This window comes from Macaca thibetana, chromosome 11 (genome assembly GCF_024542745.1).
Source record: "Macaca thibetana thibetana isolate TM-01 chromosome 11, ASM2454274v1, whole genome shotgun sequence".
NCBI classification, from domain to species: domain Eukaryota; kingdom Metazoa; phylum Chordata; class Mammalia; order Primates; family Cercopithecidae; genus Macaca; species Macaca thibetana.
The window spans coordinates 106,430,345-106,442,804 of record NC_065588.1 but is presented as its reverse complement, the minus strand read 5'-3'; the positions used below and the strand labels follow the sequence as shown (position 1 = coordinate 106,442,804).

The window sequence follows — 12,460 nt, the reverse complement described above, 5'->3', positions numbered from 1 at the left end:
ACCTGCCCAACATGGCAAAACCCCATCTCTACTAAAAATACAAAAAATTAGCCGGGCATGGTGGTGGGTGCCTGTAATCCCAGCTACCGAGGAGGCTGAGGCAAGAGAATCACTTGAACCTGGGGAGGCGGTGGCTGCAGTGAGCCAAGGTCATGCCATTGCACTCCAGCCTGGGCAACAAGAGCGAAAACGCAAAAAAAAAAAAAAAAAAGTGGCTAGCACTAAAGGGATTATGATAGACAAAATCTATTTTCTTTCTCTAGAAACAAATGGTAGCAAAATGCAATTATATAAACAACCGGCTATATCTTGTTCATAACAATTATTCGAAGTCAAGACTATACTTCAGCTGGGCACAGTGGCTCACACCTGTAATCCCAACACTCTGGGAGGCTGAGGCGGGCAATCACCTAAGGTCAGGAGTTCCAGACCAGCCTGGCCAACATGGCAAAACCCCTTCTCTACTAAAAACACAAAAAAATTACCTGGGCATGGTGGTGCGTGTCAGTAATCCCAGCTACTGGGGAGGCTGAGGCAAGAGAATCACTTGTACCCAGGAGGCAGAGGTGGCAGTGAGCCGAGATCGTGCCATTGCACTCCAGCCTGGGCAACAAAGCAAGACTCGGTCTCAAAAAACAACAGAAAAAAGCTGGGTGCGGTGGTTCACCCCTGTAATCCCAGCACTTTGGGAGGCCAAGCCAGGGGGATCCACCTGGGGTCAGGAGCTGGAGACCAGCCTGATCAACATGAAGAAACCCTATCAATACTAAAATTACAAAATTAGCGGGGTATGGTGGTGCATGCCTATAATCCCAGTTACTCAGAAGGCTGAGGCAGGAGAATCACTTGTATCCAGGAGGCAGAGGTTGCGGTGAGCCAAGATCGCACCATTGCACTCCAGCCTGGGCAACAAGAGCGAAACTCAAAAAACAAACAAACAAAAAACTATACTTCTTAGCTGGGTGTGGTGGCTCAAGTCTGTAATCCCAACACTTTGGGAGGCCGAGGCAAGTAGATCACCTGAGGTCAGGAGTTCAAGACCAGCCTGGCCAACAAGGTGAAACCACCTCTACTAGAAACACAAAAAATTAGCCAGGTGTGGTGGTGCACACTTGTAGACCTATCTAGTTGGGAAGTTGAGGCAGGAGAATCCCTTGAACCTGGGAGGCAAAGGTTGCAGTGAGCTGAGATCGCACCACTGCACACCAGCCTGGGTGTCAGAGCAAGACTCAGTCTCAAAAAAACAACTACATTTCTTAAAAATACCTTATCTTCTGATGTAATAATTCCATTTTAGAATCCAAATAAAATCTGGGGAGAGGGAATAAATTCCATTCATTTTATATGTATCTATTTAGAAAAAATAAAACTTCAATTCTTGATTAAAGTAAAAGGTGATCATCTAAGTCATGTTCATTTGGTTATTATTCATATTAAGTAATATCCATGTGACATAAATTCACAGTATAAACAACCTGATCATTGACTTTATTTAGAGCATATATAAACTGTTAATTCTAGGCCAGGAACAGTGGCTTATGTCTGTAATCCCAGCACTTTGGGAAGTCAAGGCAGGAGGATCGTTTCATGCCAGGAGCTTGAGACCAGCCTGGGCAACATACTGAGACCCTCATCTCTATAAAAGAAACAAAAAACCAGTTAATTCCCTATTTATTTTTAGTGGTACTACTGAAGGCTGTTTTAGAACCACAAAGCTGTTGTGACATCCGAAGTGTATTTTGTAGATTATCTTCCATAAGACATCTATACAGCAACACAGCACTTCAGAGATAACTTAAGTCCAAAAATGTAACTGGTCACAGAGCACTGCCCCAAGAAAAAGGGGCAGACGATTAAACTTTTAGCTCACACAACTATAACCTTGTTAAGAGTTAAAGACCACAGAGTAAGAGTCACATTGCACTTCTCAATCCAACAACTATAAATGTGGTAAAAAGAGAGAACCCACCACAATGAATACTAAGAATAATGAATATGGTAAAGAGTGGTCTATGTGGTTAAAAATTTTAAAACCTCTTTTTGTGGAAACTTACCAATCCAGAAACAATGTTAACCATATCTAATGATTTAATCTTGGAGGTCGAATTTTTTAATTAAAAAAAATTGCTTAAAATGTTTGCATATTTCACAATCTTCTTTAAAAGATCTACTCAGTAAATCATGAAAGCACTCCTCCAAATGATTTATGGCAATAATGAATCCAAATGACTCATTAGAAGAAGGTAACCATGAATAAGAAATATCTGAGCAGGACAAAAAAACAAAAACAAAAACAGGAGGCACCAGGACCAACCAAGTCCTGACAGATGCCAATCACCACCAACGTCCATTAAGCTAAGGCAAGAGAAAAACAGAATGAGTATGATAAATGTTACTGTATACTCTCAACAGGGCGTTCTAGTGTTAAGGCCAGGAATAATGCCAGAATGAAAACTTCTCTAGGAAGTTATAAATTTTGATAGATGCAGGATCACAGCTGCTCTGATATTAGACTTTCAAACATTTGCCAAGGAGAGCATATCAGAAATAAGAAACTTTAATTCGCTCTTGGGGGAGAAAAATCACTCAACTTGAAGAGTAACTATGACCTTTCCAAAAGGTCAGTGAGGCATTAGCAACTGTAAGATAAGCTTCACACCTTGTTAAAGTGGGTATGAATTTCCCTCTTGGCAGTAAAGCCTGGGGAACAAACTTAAAGCAATATCCCCTGTCAGCTAGAGCAAAGGGAAAGACAATAGCAAGCAGTGATGGGACTGTCAGAGCAAAACTCTGCTTTAAAATATTACAGGCCAAAATGAAGAACAAGCGTATCAGATTATGTTGGGCAGTCCTTAACAGTTCTGTTCTATTGGTAAGAAAACCTCTTGCCTTGTATAAGGAGAAAGAGGACTGCTGACAAAAGAATCCACGAGACTGGGAGGGAGATGGGTTAAGAGAAAGGGGAGGAAAACTGGATGAGTGACATTACTGAAATGCAAGATCCCTTACTGCAGTATTATAGCACTGGAGTAATGTTAGTTCATAATTATGGTTTGCCAGAAGTTATACAAAGTATATTTATACAAGGAACTGGGAAAATGTTTCTAAAAATCTTGACAATAGGCTGAATATAAAGAATTATCTGTTTCAAGCCAGGCGCGGTGGCTCACACCTGTAATCACAGCACTTTGGGAGGCTGAGGTGGACAGATTACCTGAGGTCAGGAGTTCAAGACCAGCCTGACCAACAGGGCAAAACCCCATCTCTACTAAAACACAAAAAATTAGCGAGGTGTTGTGGCGGACGCCTGTAATCCCAGCTACTGGGGAAGCTGAGACAGGAGAATCGCTTGAACCCGGGAGGCAGAGGTTACTGAGAGCCGAGATCACACCATTTCTCTCCAGCCTGGCCGACAAGAGCAAAACTCCATCTCAAAGGGGGAAAAAAAAGAATTATCTGTTTCATCTGGGTGAGGTGGCTCATGCCTATAATCCCAATGTTTTGGGAAAATCTTTAGAGGCCAGGAATTGGAGACTAGCTTGAGTAACATAGCGAGACCCTATCTCTATAAAAAAAAATTTTTTTTAATTAGTTGGGCATGGCAGGGCATACCTGTAAGTCCTCACTACTCGGGAAGATTGCTTGAAACCAGGAGTTTGCAGTTATAATGGGCGATGATCGTGCCACTACTACATTCCAGCCTAGGTGAGAGTAAGACTTCGTCTCAAAAAAAAAAAAAAAAAAAAAAAAAGACAAAGCAAGCATGATGGCTCACACCTATAGTCCCACCTATTTGGGAGGCTCAAGAATCAGGCTTCAGCCCATATGTCTGAGGCTGCAGTGAGCTATAATCACTCCACTGCATTCCTCCGCTGGGTGACAGAAGACCCTATTTCCAGGAAAACAGAAAATTTTAAGCAATGTGTAAAAAGGATTATCTGGGCTGGGTGAGGTGGCTCATGTCTGTAATCCCAGCACTTTGGGAAGCTGAGGCAGGCGGATCATCTAAGGCCAAGAGTTGGAGACCAGCCTGGTCAACATGGAGAAACTCCGTCTCTACATGGTGGCGCATGCCTGTAATCCCAGCTACTCGGGAGGCTGAGGCAGGAGAATCACTTGAACCTGAGAGGTAGAGGTTGCAGTGAGCTGAGATTGCACCACTGCACTCCAGTCTGGGTGACAGAGCGGGACTCCGTCTCAAAAAAAAGACAGCAAAAAGGTAACAAGCTTCATGAACAGCAGCAAAGAAAAGTGAAACAGAAGACCACTGCCCCATAGTTTTAGACATAAACAGTGTTCCTTCTTCCCTTTGCTTTGTGCTAAATACAATAATACCTGTCTTCTGGGACTTACATCAAACAAGTTCAGTGCTTCAAATATGCCAGTATTATTCAAGGTAACCATTTGCTAATGAACACTCAACCACTTTAAACTGCTTAAAATAGAGTAGGGATAGAGTATCCTCCAATTATTATCTACAAGATTAATCTCTGTACAGCACTGAAATACTGTACAACACTCTGTACTGCATTATACTTCTGATAACTATAATAAAGCAATTTTTTTTTTTTTGAGATGGAGTCTCACTTTGTTGCTCAGGTTGGAGTGCAGTGGCGCAATCTCGGCTCACTGCAACCTCCGCCTCCCGGGCTCAAGTGATTCTCCTGCCTCAGCCTCCTGAGTAGCTGGGACTACAGGCACCCACCACCATGCCTGGCTAATTTTTGTATTTTTAGTACAGGCAGGGTTTCACCATGTTGGCCAGGCTGGTCTCGAACTCCTGACCTCAAATGATCCACCCACCTCGGCCTCCCAAAGCGCTGGGATTACAGGCATGAGCCACTGCACCCGGCCAAATAAAGCAAATTTTAATCCAAGGTAAAAAGCACGTTCTGCTGTAAACTGGAAGACAGTCATGATGTTGTGACTCAGATATCTATACACTGTGATAACAGGAAGAGCTCTTAGCATCATAAAAAGAAAATGAAAGGAAAAAAGTGCTTAAAAAAATCATAAGCACATTTTGCTCCTAGTATTCTCAGAAACTTGTACTGTGCCTTTGGGCCCTCAAACAATTGCTCAATAAATAAAGAAATTTACATCAAGTTTTTTTTTAAAAAAAAAGAGGAAATGGAAATTAAACATTTCAAAAAAGATACAAAGAATTACCAATAAATGTTACGATAATTTCTGGGGGGGAAACAATTCTTTCAGTCATTAATAAAATGCGAAAAAATAAAAAGTATGAATTAGAACTCATTCTCTTCTGATCCAGATATAAAGCTATGTAAAAACATTCAATGTTTGCAGGCATGAGAAAACAATCTTCTTTTAAAAAAGTACTCTATTAAATCCACCTTTCAAACCATTAAGAAAAGCTCTAAATAAACTAGTTAAACCAATCAGTAATTTGCCCTTCTTATCCCATTTTTAAAATCAAAAATTAAAAGAAACAGAAGAAAATTAAAATCACTACAAATCCAATATCAAATACTTTGAGTATTTTCTTCTGAGAAATTACAGTAAAAAGGTCTCATATATTTTCAGAAAATTCTACTGAAACAAACTCACCCAAATATTTGTGACATCAAAAGCACTAACTTAGGCCAGGCGCAGTGGCTCATGCCTGTCATCCCAGCACTTTGGAAGGCTGAGGGGGGGCAGATCACCTGAGGTCAGGAGTTCGAGACCAGCCTGGCCAACAAAGGGGAAACCCTGTCTCTACTAAAAATACAAAAATTACCTGGGCATGGTGGTGGACACCTGTAATCCCAGCTACTCAGGAGGCTGAGGCAAGAGATTCACTTCAACCCAGGAGATGGAGGTTGCAGTGAGCCGAGATTGCGCCACTGTGCTCCAGCCCGGGCAACAAGAGTGAGACTCTGTCTACGTATTTAAAAAAAAAAAAAAAAAAAAAAAAAAGCACTAACTCTAAAAAAATAAGGTACTTTTCAAGGGGGTCTAGTAGGAAGAAAAAAGACACACACATGCAAATGGTCAAATGTAATGTAAAGGCTGAGAAGTGCCATAGCCTAGAAAGTTTTATTAGCATTTTAGGGTCAATCTAAGTAGCTGACATGGGAAATGAGGGTGGAAGGTAGAGAAACCTATGCAGTTATTACCATATTAATTATGACTTTATGATTTAAACAGATGGGAGTGAGACCACCATGGCCTTAATGCCTACCTCCTTCAGGTCTTTTCGCTAATGTCACCTTCAAGGACTTCCCTGACCACCCAATTTGAAAACTGTACCGCCTTTCACATGCTCTGATAATCCGAACCCCCTTGTTTTATTTTTCTCAACAGTATTATCCTCCAGCTAGGGCTCCCTCTCCGTTTTATTCACTACTGTACCCCCAGTGTCTGTGACAGGTGCTCAATAAATATCTTAACAAAGCAGGAAGAGAGAAAAGGGCAGGCTTTCCAGTCAAGCAACCATATGATGTGTTACATTTAGAGCAAAGTTGGTAATCAAGAAGAGAATGAAAAGATAAAGTGAATGATGGCGGGGGGTCTTGCATGTCAAATTAAGCAATTTCTAATGTTCCTATGCACTGGGAGATGAAGCTTACTTCTTTCAATCCAAGTGACCGTTTCAAAAAAACACTTTGGCCAATATTACAAATTAAACTAGATCCCTACAGGTCACAAGCATAAAACATTAATGCAGCTTCCTATTTTATGCCACAGCAAAATATTACTATAGTTAACAATTTACTACTTAGATATTTGAAATCACCAATATTCTTTTTAATATGAGCATGACTTGATGATGCATGATGTATATAAGAATCCCTAGTCACTTCTCCAAAAAAACCTGAATAGTCTACCATGTTTTTTCTGTTACATCAATAGGAATAAACAAACTGATACAAAAAAGAGTCAGGGCTCTTTCTTTTAAAAGATAGACTAGAGGAATGAAACACTAAAGACAATGTAGCGGCACTACCCAACCCCACATGAAGAAAATCAACACAACAGGTCTTATATCTGCAATTCCTTGATCAAACAAACCAAAGCAAATTAATTCTATAGAAGTATTCCCGAAACACTTATTCTTTTGCTATTTACCAACTCATAAAATAAAAATGTAACATAGTTCATTTCCTGAGCAGTAACTCCACAGTTACCAAAAAGGAACTCAAATTTCAACTCCAAAATATAGCTCTATAATGCTCCAAAAAGCCAAGGTCCTACCTTATCAAAAAAATTAAAGCATTTATTTAAAAACCTGCTTGAAATGCCTACAAACTAAAAGCCTCTAATTACTTCAAAGTAAAAAACAAAACCCACACACATCATTAATTTAAAATGCTAATATAAAATCAAACTGGCCACTCAAAAGAGAGACCCAATGCAACCTCAATAGTAACACCAGTAGCGTGGTTTCCTATACTGCTTCAACTTGTAACACACAGAATTCAATAAAACTGTATTTTGCTTCTGGCTCGTATATGTCAGCTGATTAACTTCTAAGAAGTTCCCAATGACCTTATCAGATCCCATTATTTAACTGCCAATGCTATTTCAGAATTATGTACCCAGTTAAATACAAATCTTACACTACCTCCAAATGTATTATTTATTTTGCCCCATGACAATGTATTGATAAACTACAGTTAATCAAACAGCTCTACTCATTTCCCTTAATTGGTAAAACAGCAGCCATTTTCTGGGGGAACATTTTTTAATCAAGGAGAAACAGATTATGTCAGAGGTACACTGTGATTGACTCACAATGCTGAATGGTTTGCTATGTAAGTCCCCATTTTAATCAATGAAAACCACAGAAAAGGTTCTTGGGGACTGAATTATTAATGGCTACACACCACTTGGCTAATATGGCCTAATACAGTCTCACAGCAGGATTTACATAAAAATTATTCCAAAAATTTATTTCCTGCTGCCACTATCTACTTAAAAGATGGGTATAAATTTAATCTTTTCCTCATCTGAACTAGATAAATGCCCACTGCTTTATTTTGTTCTCAAAATAGCCCTCTATGGTATGGTTGTCACAAAGACTGAGGCTGATCCCTGGGACCTGCATATACAAGTATGTACAAAACCAAAACCGTGAAGTTTTGTCAATTTTGTTTTAACTAGAAAGAAGTACTACACTGGGTGAATTTCACTTATTGTGGTTTTTGTAATACTGTAATTCAAGAATAAAAGGCATCTCATGCTACTAGGATTAGGAACATCTGTGTCCTATTCATGATTATTTTTAGGAAAACTACCAAGCAGTCTACTGCCCAAGGAAAAAAAAATGCAACAAAAAATTAATACCGAACATTTAAAAAAAAGTTAAAAACCTAGAAATATACTTGCCACCCCAACACCTTTTTTCTGCTGTAGTTCTTTGCATTTCACTAGTTTCTTAGCAACCGTATAGCACTCAAGTGGGTAAGCACACACAGAACAAGAAAAAACACCATGCTGGTTTTTTTCCTTTAAGATCTAAAACCAACTGTACTAAACCTTGTTCTTCCAACCTAAGAATCACTTAAGACAGGGGTCCAATTTAGATAAATATACCACCCTAAAGGTCAGTGACCAAATTTGGTCAACAAGGGTGCCATCACAGCCGTCATCATTCTTGTCACCGTCAGGAACAACTGTCACCTTGCCATTACCAGGAAGGGAAAGCAACTGGAATATTCCTTTTGTAAGTTCTATTTACAGACTACAAAGAGTCCAACATCATCTTAGTATGATCTTACAACACGGTAACAATGGAAGAACCCAAAACATTAAAGGCTTCCCAGTGAAGAACTTTTTGATATTAAAAGCTGATAAACCACAAGAATTTGTAAGACCATGCCACACTCTGGGACAACTCCTAATTGCATTATAAATGTCAGGCATCTATTTTCTGAATATCAATGGCTTCAAGTGTTTTGTTCGTAATTTTAAAATGCCCAGATTGTTTTTAAACATGGAGACACAGCTTGTAACTCCCAATATGTTTTCACCCAATGGACACCATTTGTTTTCTGATTTATCTATGGAATACTTTCACCTTTCTGGGGGAAAGAAAATAAATTTTTTCATACTTACAAAAGATATACATGCTGCCAGTAATAAAATCCTAACTAGCAAGTCTTCAAACTGCTCAATCACAAGTTCCAGCAAGGTTTTTCCTGTAAGAAACAAACACATGTGTTGTAGCTGTCATCTTACCATCAGCTCACCAAGAGAGGGAAAAAAAAAATGTTAAGATTACCTTCTTCAGCCGGTAACTCTGTAGAATGTAGAAATTCGCCAGGCAATGTGTCAAGAGGGAGGTTAAAAAAGAAAGAGAGAGACATTTTAGCACTCCGTCTTTCTAAAAAGAACTGCTACAATTCTAAGCATCAGTATCTTCAAAACACAGACCTAGCTATAGGAATATCCAATTTTTTTTAGCAGAAGGTATACTACAAAGATATCTCAAGAAAGCATGCACTCTTTGTAATCAATGGCCTGAGGTCTAGCCCTAAGCGTGAAATCACTTAGGGCTCCTGAACCGAGGAGTGGTTTCAGCGATGTCATCACTTCTGCCAGATGTGTAACTCTGGGTAGGACAAGAACGGTCAGAGGCTTTCCAACGACCTCGACGCCTCATAAATCGGCAGGGGACGAGAAAACGTCTTGCCGGGCTCAACCCAGCTGCAGGAGCCTCGTCCCTCCCTCCACCGGGACCGGCTGCTGCTGGAGAGAAGCCTCCGAGCCTTGCGCGCCGAGAAGATCCAGGGCCCGAGACGCGAGGAGGTCCAAGGGAGGCGAGGCGAGGCGAGACCCGCAGCCCCTTTCTCCCCTGCGGGGCCGCCGCGCCGGCCCGACCCTCCGCCCGCAGCCGTCGGCGGGCGCGGAGCCGAAGCCCACGAGGTGGAGCCCAGTCAGCCATCTTCCCTGGCTCTCCGGGCCGCGCCGGGCCCCTGTAGCCGAACGCCCGGCACCTACCGTTGGAGCCCCATCTCTCCTTGAGCTTCTTGACCTGCTCCAGGCTCAGCCCCGTACTCTCGTTGACGCCGAAGTGGCCCAGCACCTCCTCTACCGTCTTTGTGTGCGCGTTCTCCATGGCTTCGGAGGCCCGGCCAGCCTCGCCTCCCGTCCCCGCGGCCTCCTCGCCTCCGCCTCGCACTCCGGCCGCGGGCTCGTGCCACCCCGGGAGCCCAGGCGCGGACGGGCGCTCCCCTCCTCCTCCTGCGGCCGCTTCCGCCTCGCCGGGCGCTGAATCACCCCGCGCCCCCTCCCCCAGACAACCGCCCCTCGCGCGGCCCCGAGCTCCGCAGGGCGGGTGGGGGGCTCCTGACCCTCCCTCCCCTCGCAGAAGGGAGGGCCTCCCTCGCCCTCAGCCGCCCGCGGGGAGCGCAGGCCGCGGCCCCCGAGCCCCCTCCCCGTTCTCTTGAGGCGATCAGAGGCCCCGCCCGGGCCGGAGGAGGGGGCGCCCGGCCGACCTCCGAGGGCGGAACGCGGCAACGGAGGCGAGCCGGCGGGGCTGTGCGCGGCAGCGCTCGACCGGGTCCCTCAGCTCCGCACGCACGACAGCGGCGGAGGAAACTGCGGCGAAGGAGAAGGAGGTGGCGTCGGGGACGGCTCCGCGGCGGCTGCTCTAATAGCATTTATCGGCCGCTGCCTCCCCTCTCGCCGCCGCCGCGGCATGTGGACGCCGCTCATTGGCCGAGAGCGCCCAGCGCGGCGCGGGCGGCGCGGCCCCGCCCCCTCCCCCCGGCTCCCTCCTCCCGCGCGCCTGGCGCCCACGCTGCCGCGCAGGCCCCGCCCCCTCCCGCGCGCCGCCCCTAGGAACCCGGATCGAGGCCGCGCGCGCCGCGGTCCCGGGGTTGGCGGAGGGGGAGCCGGGGTCCCTCCTAGCTGCGTGCGGTTCTCTGGCCCACCCACCTGCGGACGCAGGGTGGGGCGCTCACAGTGCGCTCGCTGCTTTGGGGCCGGTGGGCGGATGGTTGGAAGGCGAGGCCGAGGAGCTTGGAGCGCGGTCCACGCGGGGCGTCCTCGAGGCGCGCTCGGGCTGGTGTCCTTGGCTCGCCTCCTCGCCCTCGGTCGCCCGGGCTGCGCTCTGCATCCTAATCTGTCTCCTTCGGATCCCCCCTCAGGAACCAAGGGGAGGAATTCCGCAGTTCCCTTCCCACACAACCCAAATCCTTCATCTGTCTCCTCGGGAACACCGCATCCCACACCCCCTGCCGCCAGCTCCTTCGCACGCCAGCCCCGATTCTACCCCAGCGGGTTCTGGGCCCTGACGAGGGAACCCCCCTCGCGGGGGGGGAGGGAGAAGAGTTGATTTTATTATTAATAGCTCACGCAGCGCTTGTTAGGTGTCTGCAGGGCAGTCACAGGTCACACCGCTGGAGCTGCCACACAGCAGCTAGACTTGGGCTAGGAGGTGCTTCGCTGTGGCTTTCAGATGAAGGCCGGTTCATAGACTCACTTCCCTCGACAGGAGAAAAGGGGACTTGAATCCAAAGCCTGCTGTTAAGCCACGGATGATTTGCTCTGCTTGGAAGGACGAAACGCAGGTCACAGCGAGATAAAGGGAATTTTGCCAATATAAATTAGCTACATTACTTAACAAGGGGATGGGAAATTGCATGGAATTCATGAACAAAACATTAATATATTCGCTTCACAAAGATGAGCAGCTTTCTTCAGGGAGTAGGTTGCAGAATGAAGCATTTAGTCCACTTTTGTGTTTAGCAATAATACACCATCCACATGAGCAAAAGCAGAGCAGAAAAATCACCTCAGTTGTCTCAAGTGGCTAGGCTTCAGGACTTAAGATAAATTCCTTCAACAGGTGCAAATTACAGTGCATCAGCAGCTGAAAAAAATGAGGCACGTCATGTCATTTAATTATTTCCAAGGAGTGGAGGTTGGCATGTAGTTTTGATTGATACTTGGAAAAGAAGCAACAAAACCCTACACGAAACAAACAAACAAAAATTCTCCTGTATGGCAACGCACTGAGAGAAGCCAGGTGGAAACTGGTTAGGTCACAGGATCAAAGCCGCTTCAAGAGGGGCACATGACTGCACGGTGGGGGTGTGGTCATGGAGGGCTGGTTGTTGTTGCCCTCTGAGACCAGCTCTGCACCATTTCCTACCAATTCTTCTCCCTTACCTCTCTCTCTTTCAGGACCGATAGAAGACTGCAGGCAAGAGAAGGATGGTTTACCTTACTCAGTCTGGAAATTAGCTTAGGCATTTGATGTTGAATATTCTGTGCCACTGTCACTGCTTGGGGTTGTAAGCACCTCTGGTGCAATTATGAGCTTCTGGAGGAGTTCCTGACCCCAGCCTTTGTATGGAATGCTCTTCCCACAGATCTTCACTTGTGTCATTCTTTCTTTTCAAATCGCAGCTTACATGTCCCCTCCTCAGAGATGTCTTTGCTGTCTAAAGTGGCTACCTAGGCACAGTGGCTTATGTCTGTAATCCCAGCATTTTGGGAGGCTGAG

General features: G+C 44.8%; 1 protein-coding gene across 3 annotated transcripts in view; it reads right to left on the bottom strand.

The window, feature by feature from the left end:
- The window catches only part of ATP2A2 (ATPase sarcoplasmic/endoplasmic reticulum Ca2+ transporting 2), a 70,717-nt gene extending 60,649 nt beyond the window's left edge, over positions 1-10,068 (bottom strand). For all 3 annotated transcript variants that reach the window (XM_050749666.1, XM_050749668.1, XM_050749667.1), the window contains exons 1-3: positions 9,949-10,068; positions 9,230-9,247; positions 9,064-9,146 (exon numbers count right to left, since the gene is read on the bottom strand). In XM_050749666.1, coding sequence (XP_050605623.1) covers positions 9,064-9,146; positions 9,230-9,247; positions 9,949-10,066 — 219 coding nt within the window. In that variant the 5' untranslated portion in view covers positions 10,067-10,068. The remainder of the gene's footprint in view (positions 1-9,063; positions 9,147-9,229; positions 9,248-9,948) is intronic.
- Between the last annotated feature and the right edge of the window lie 2,392 nt (positions 10,069-12,460).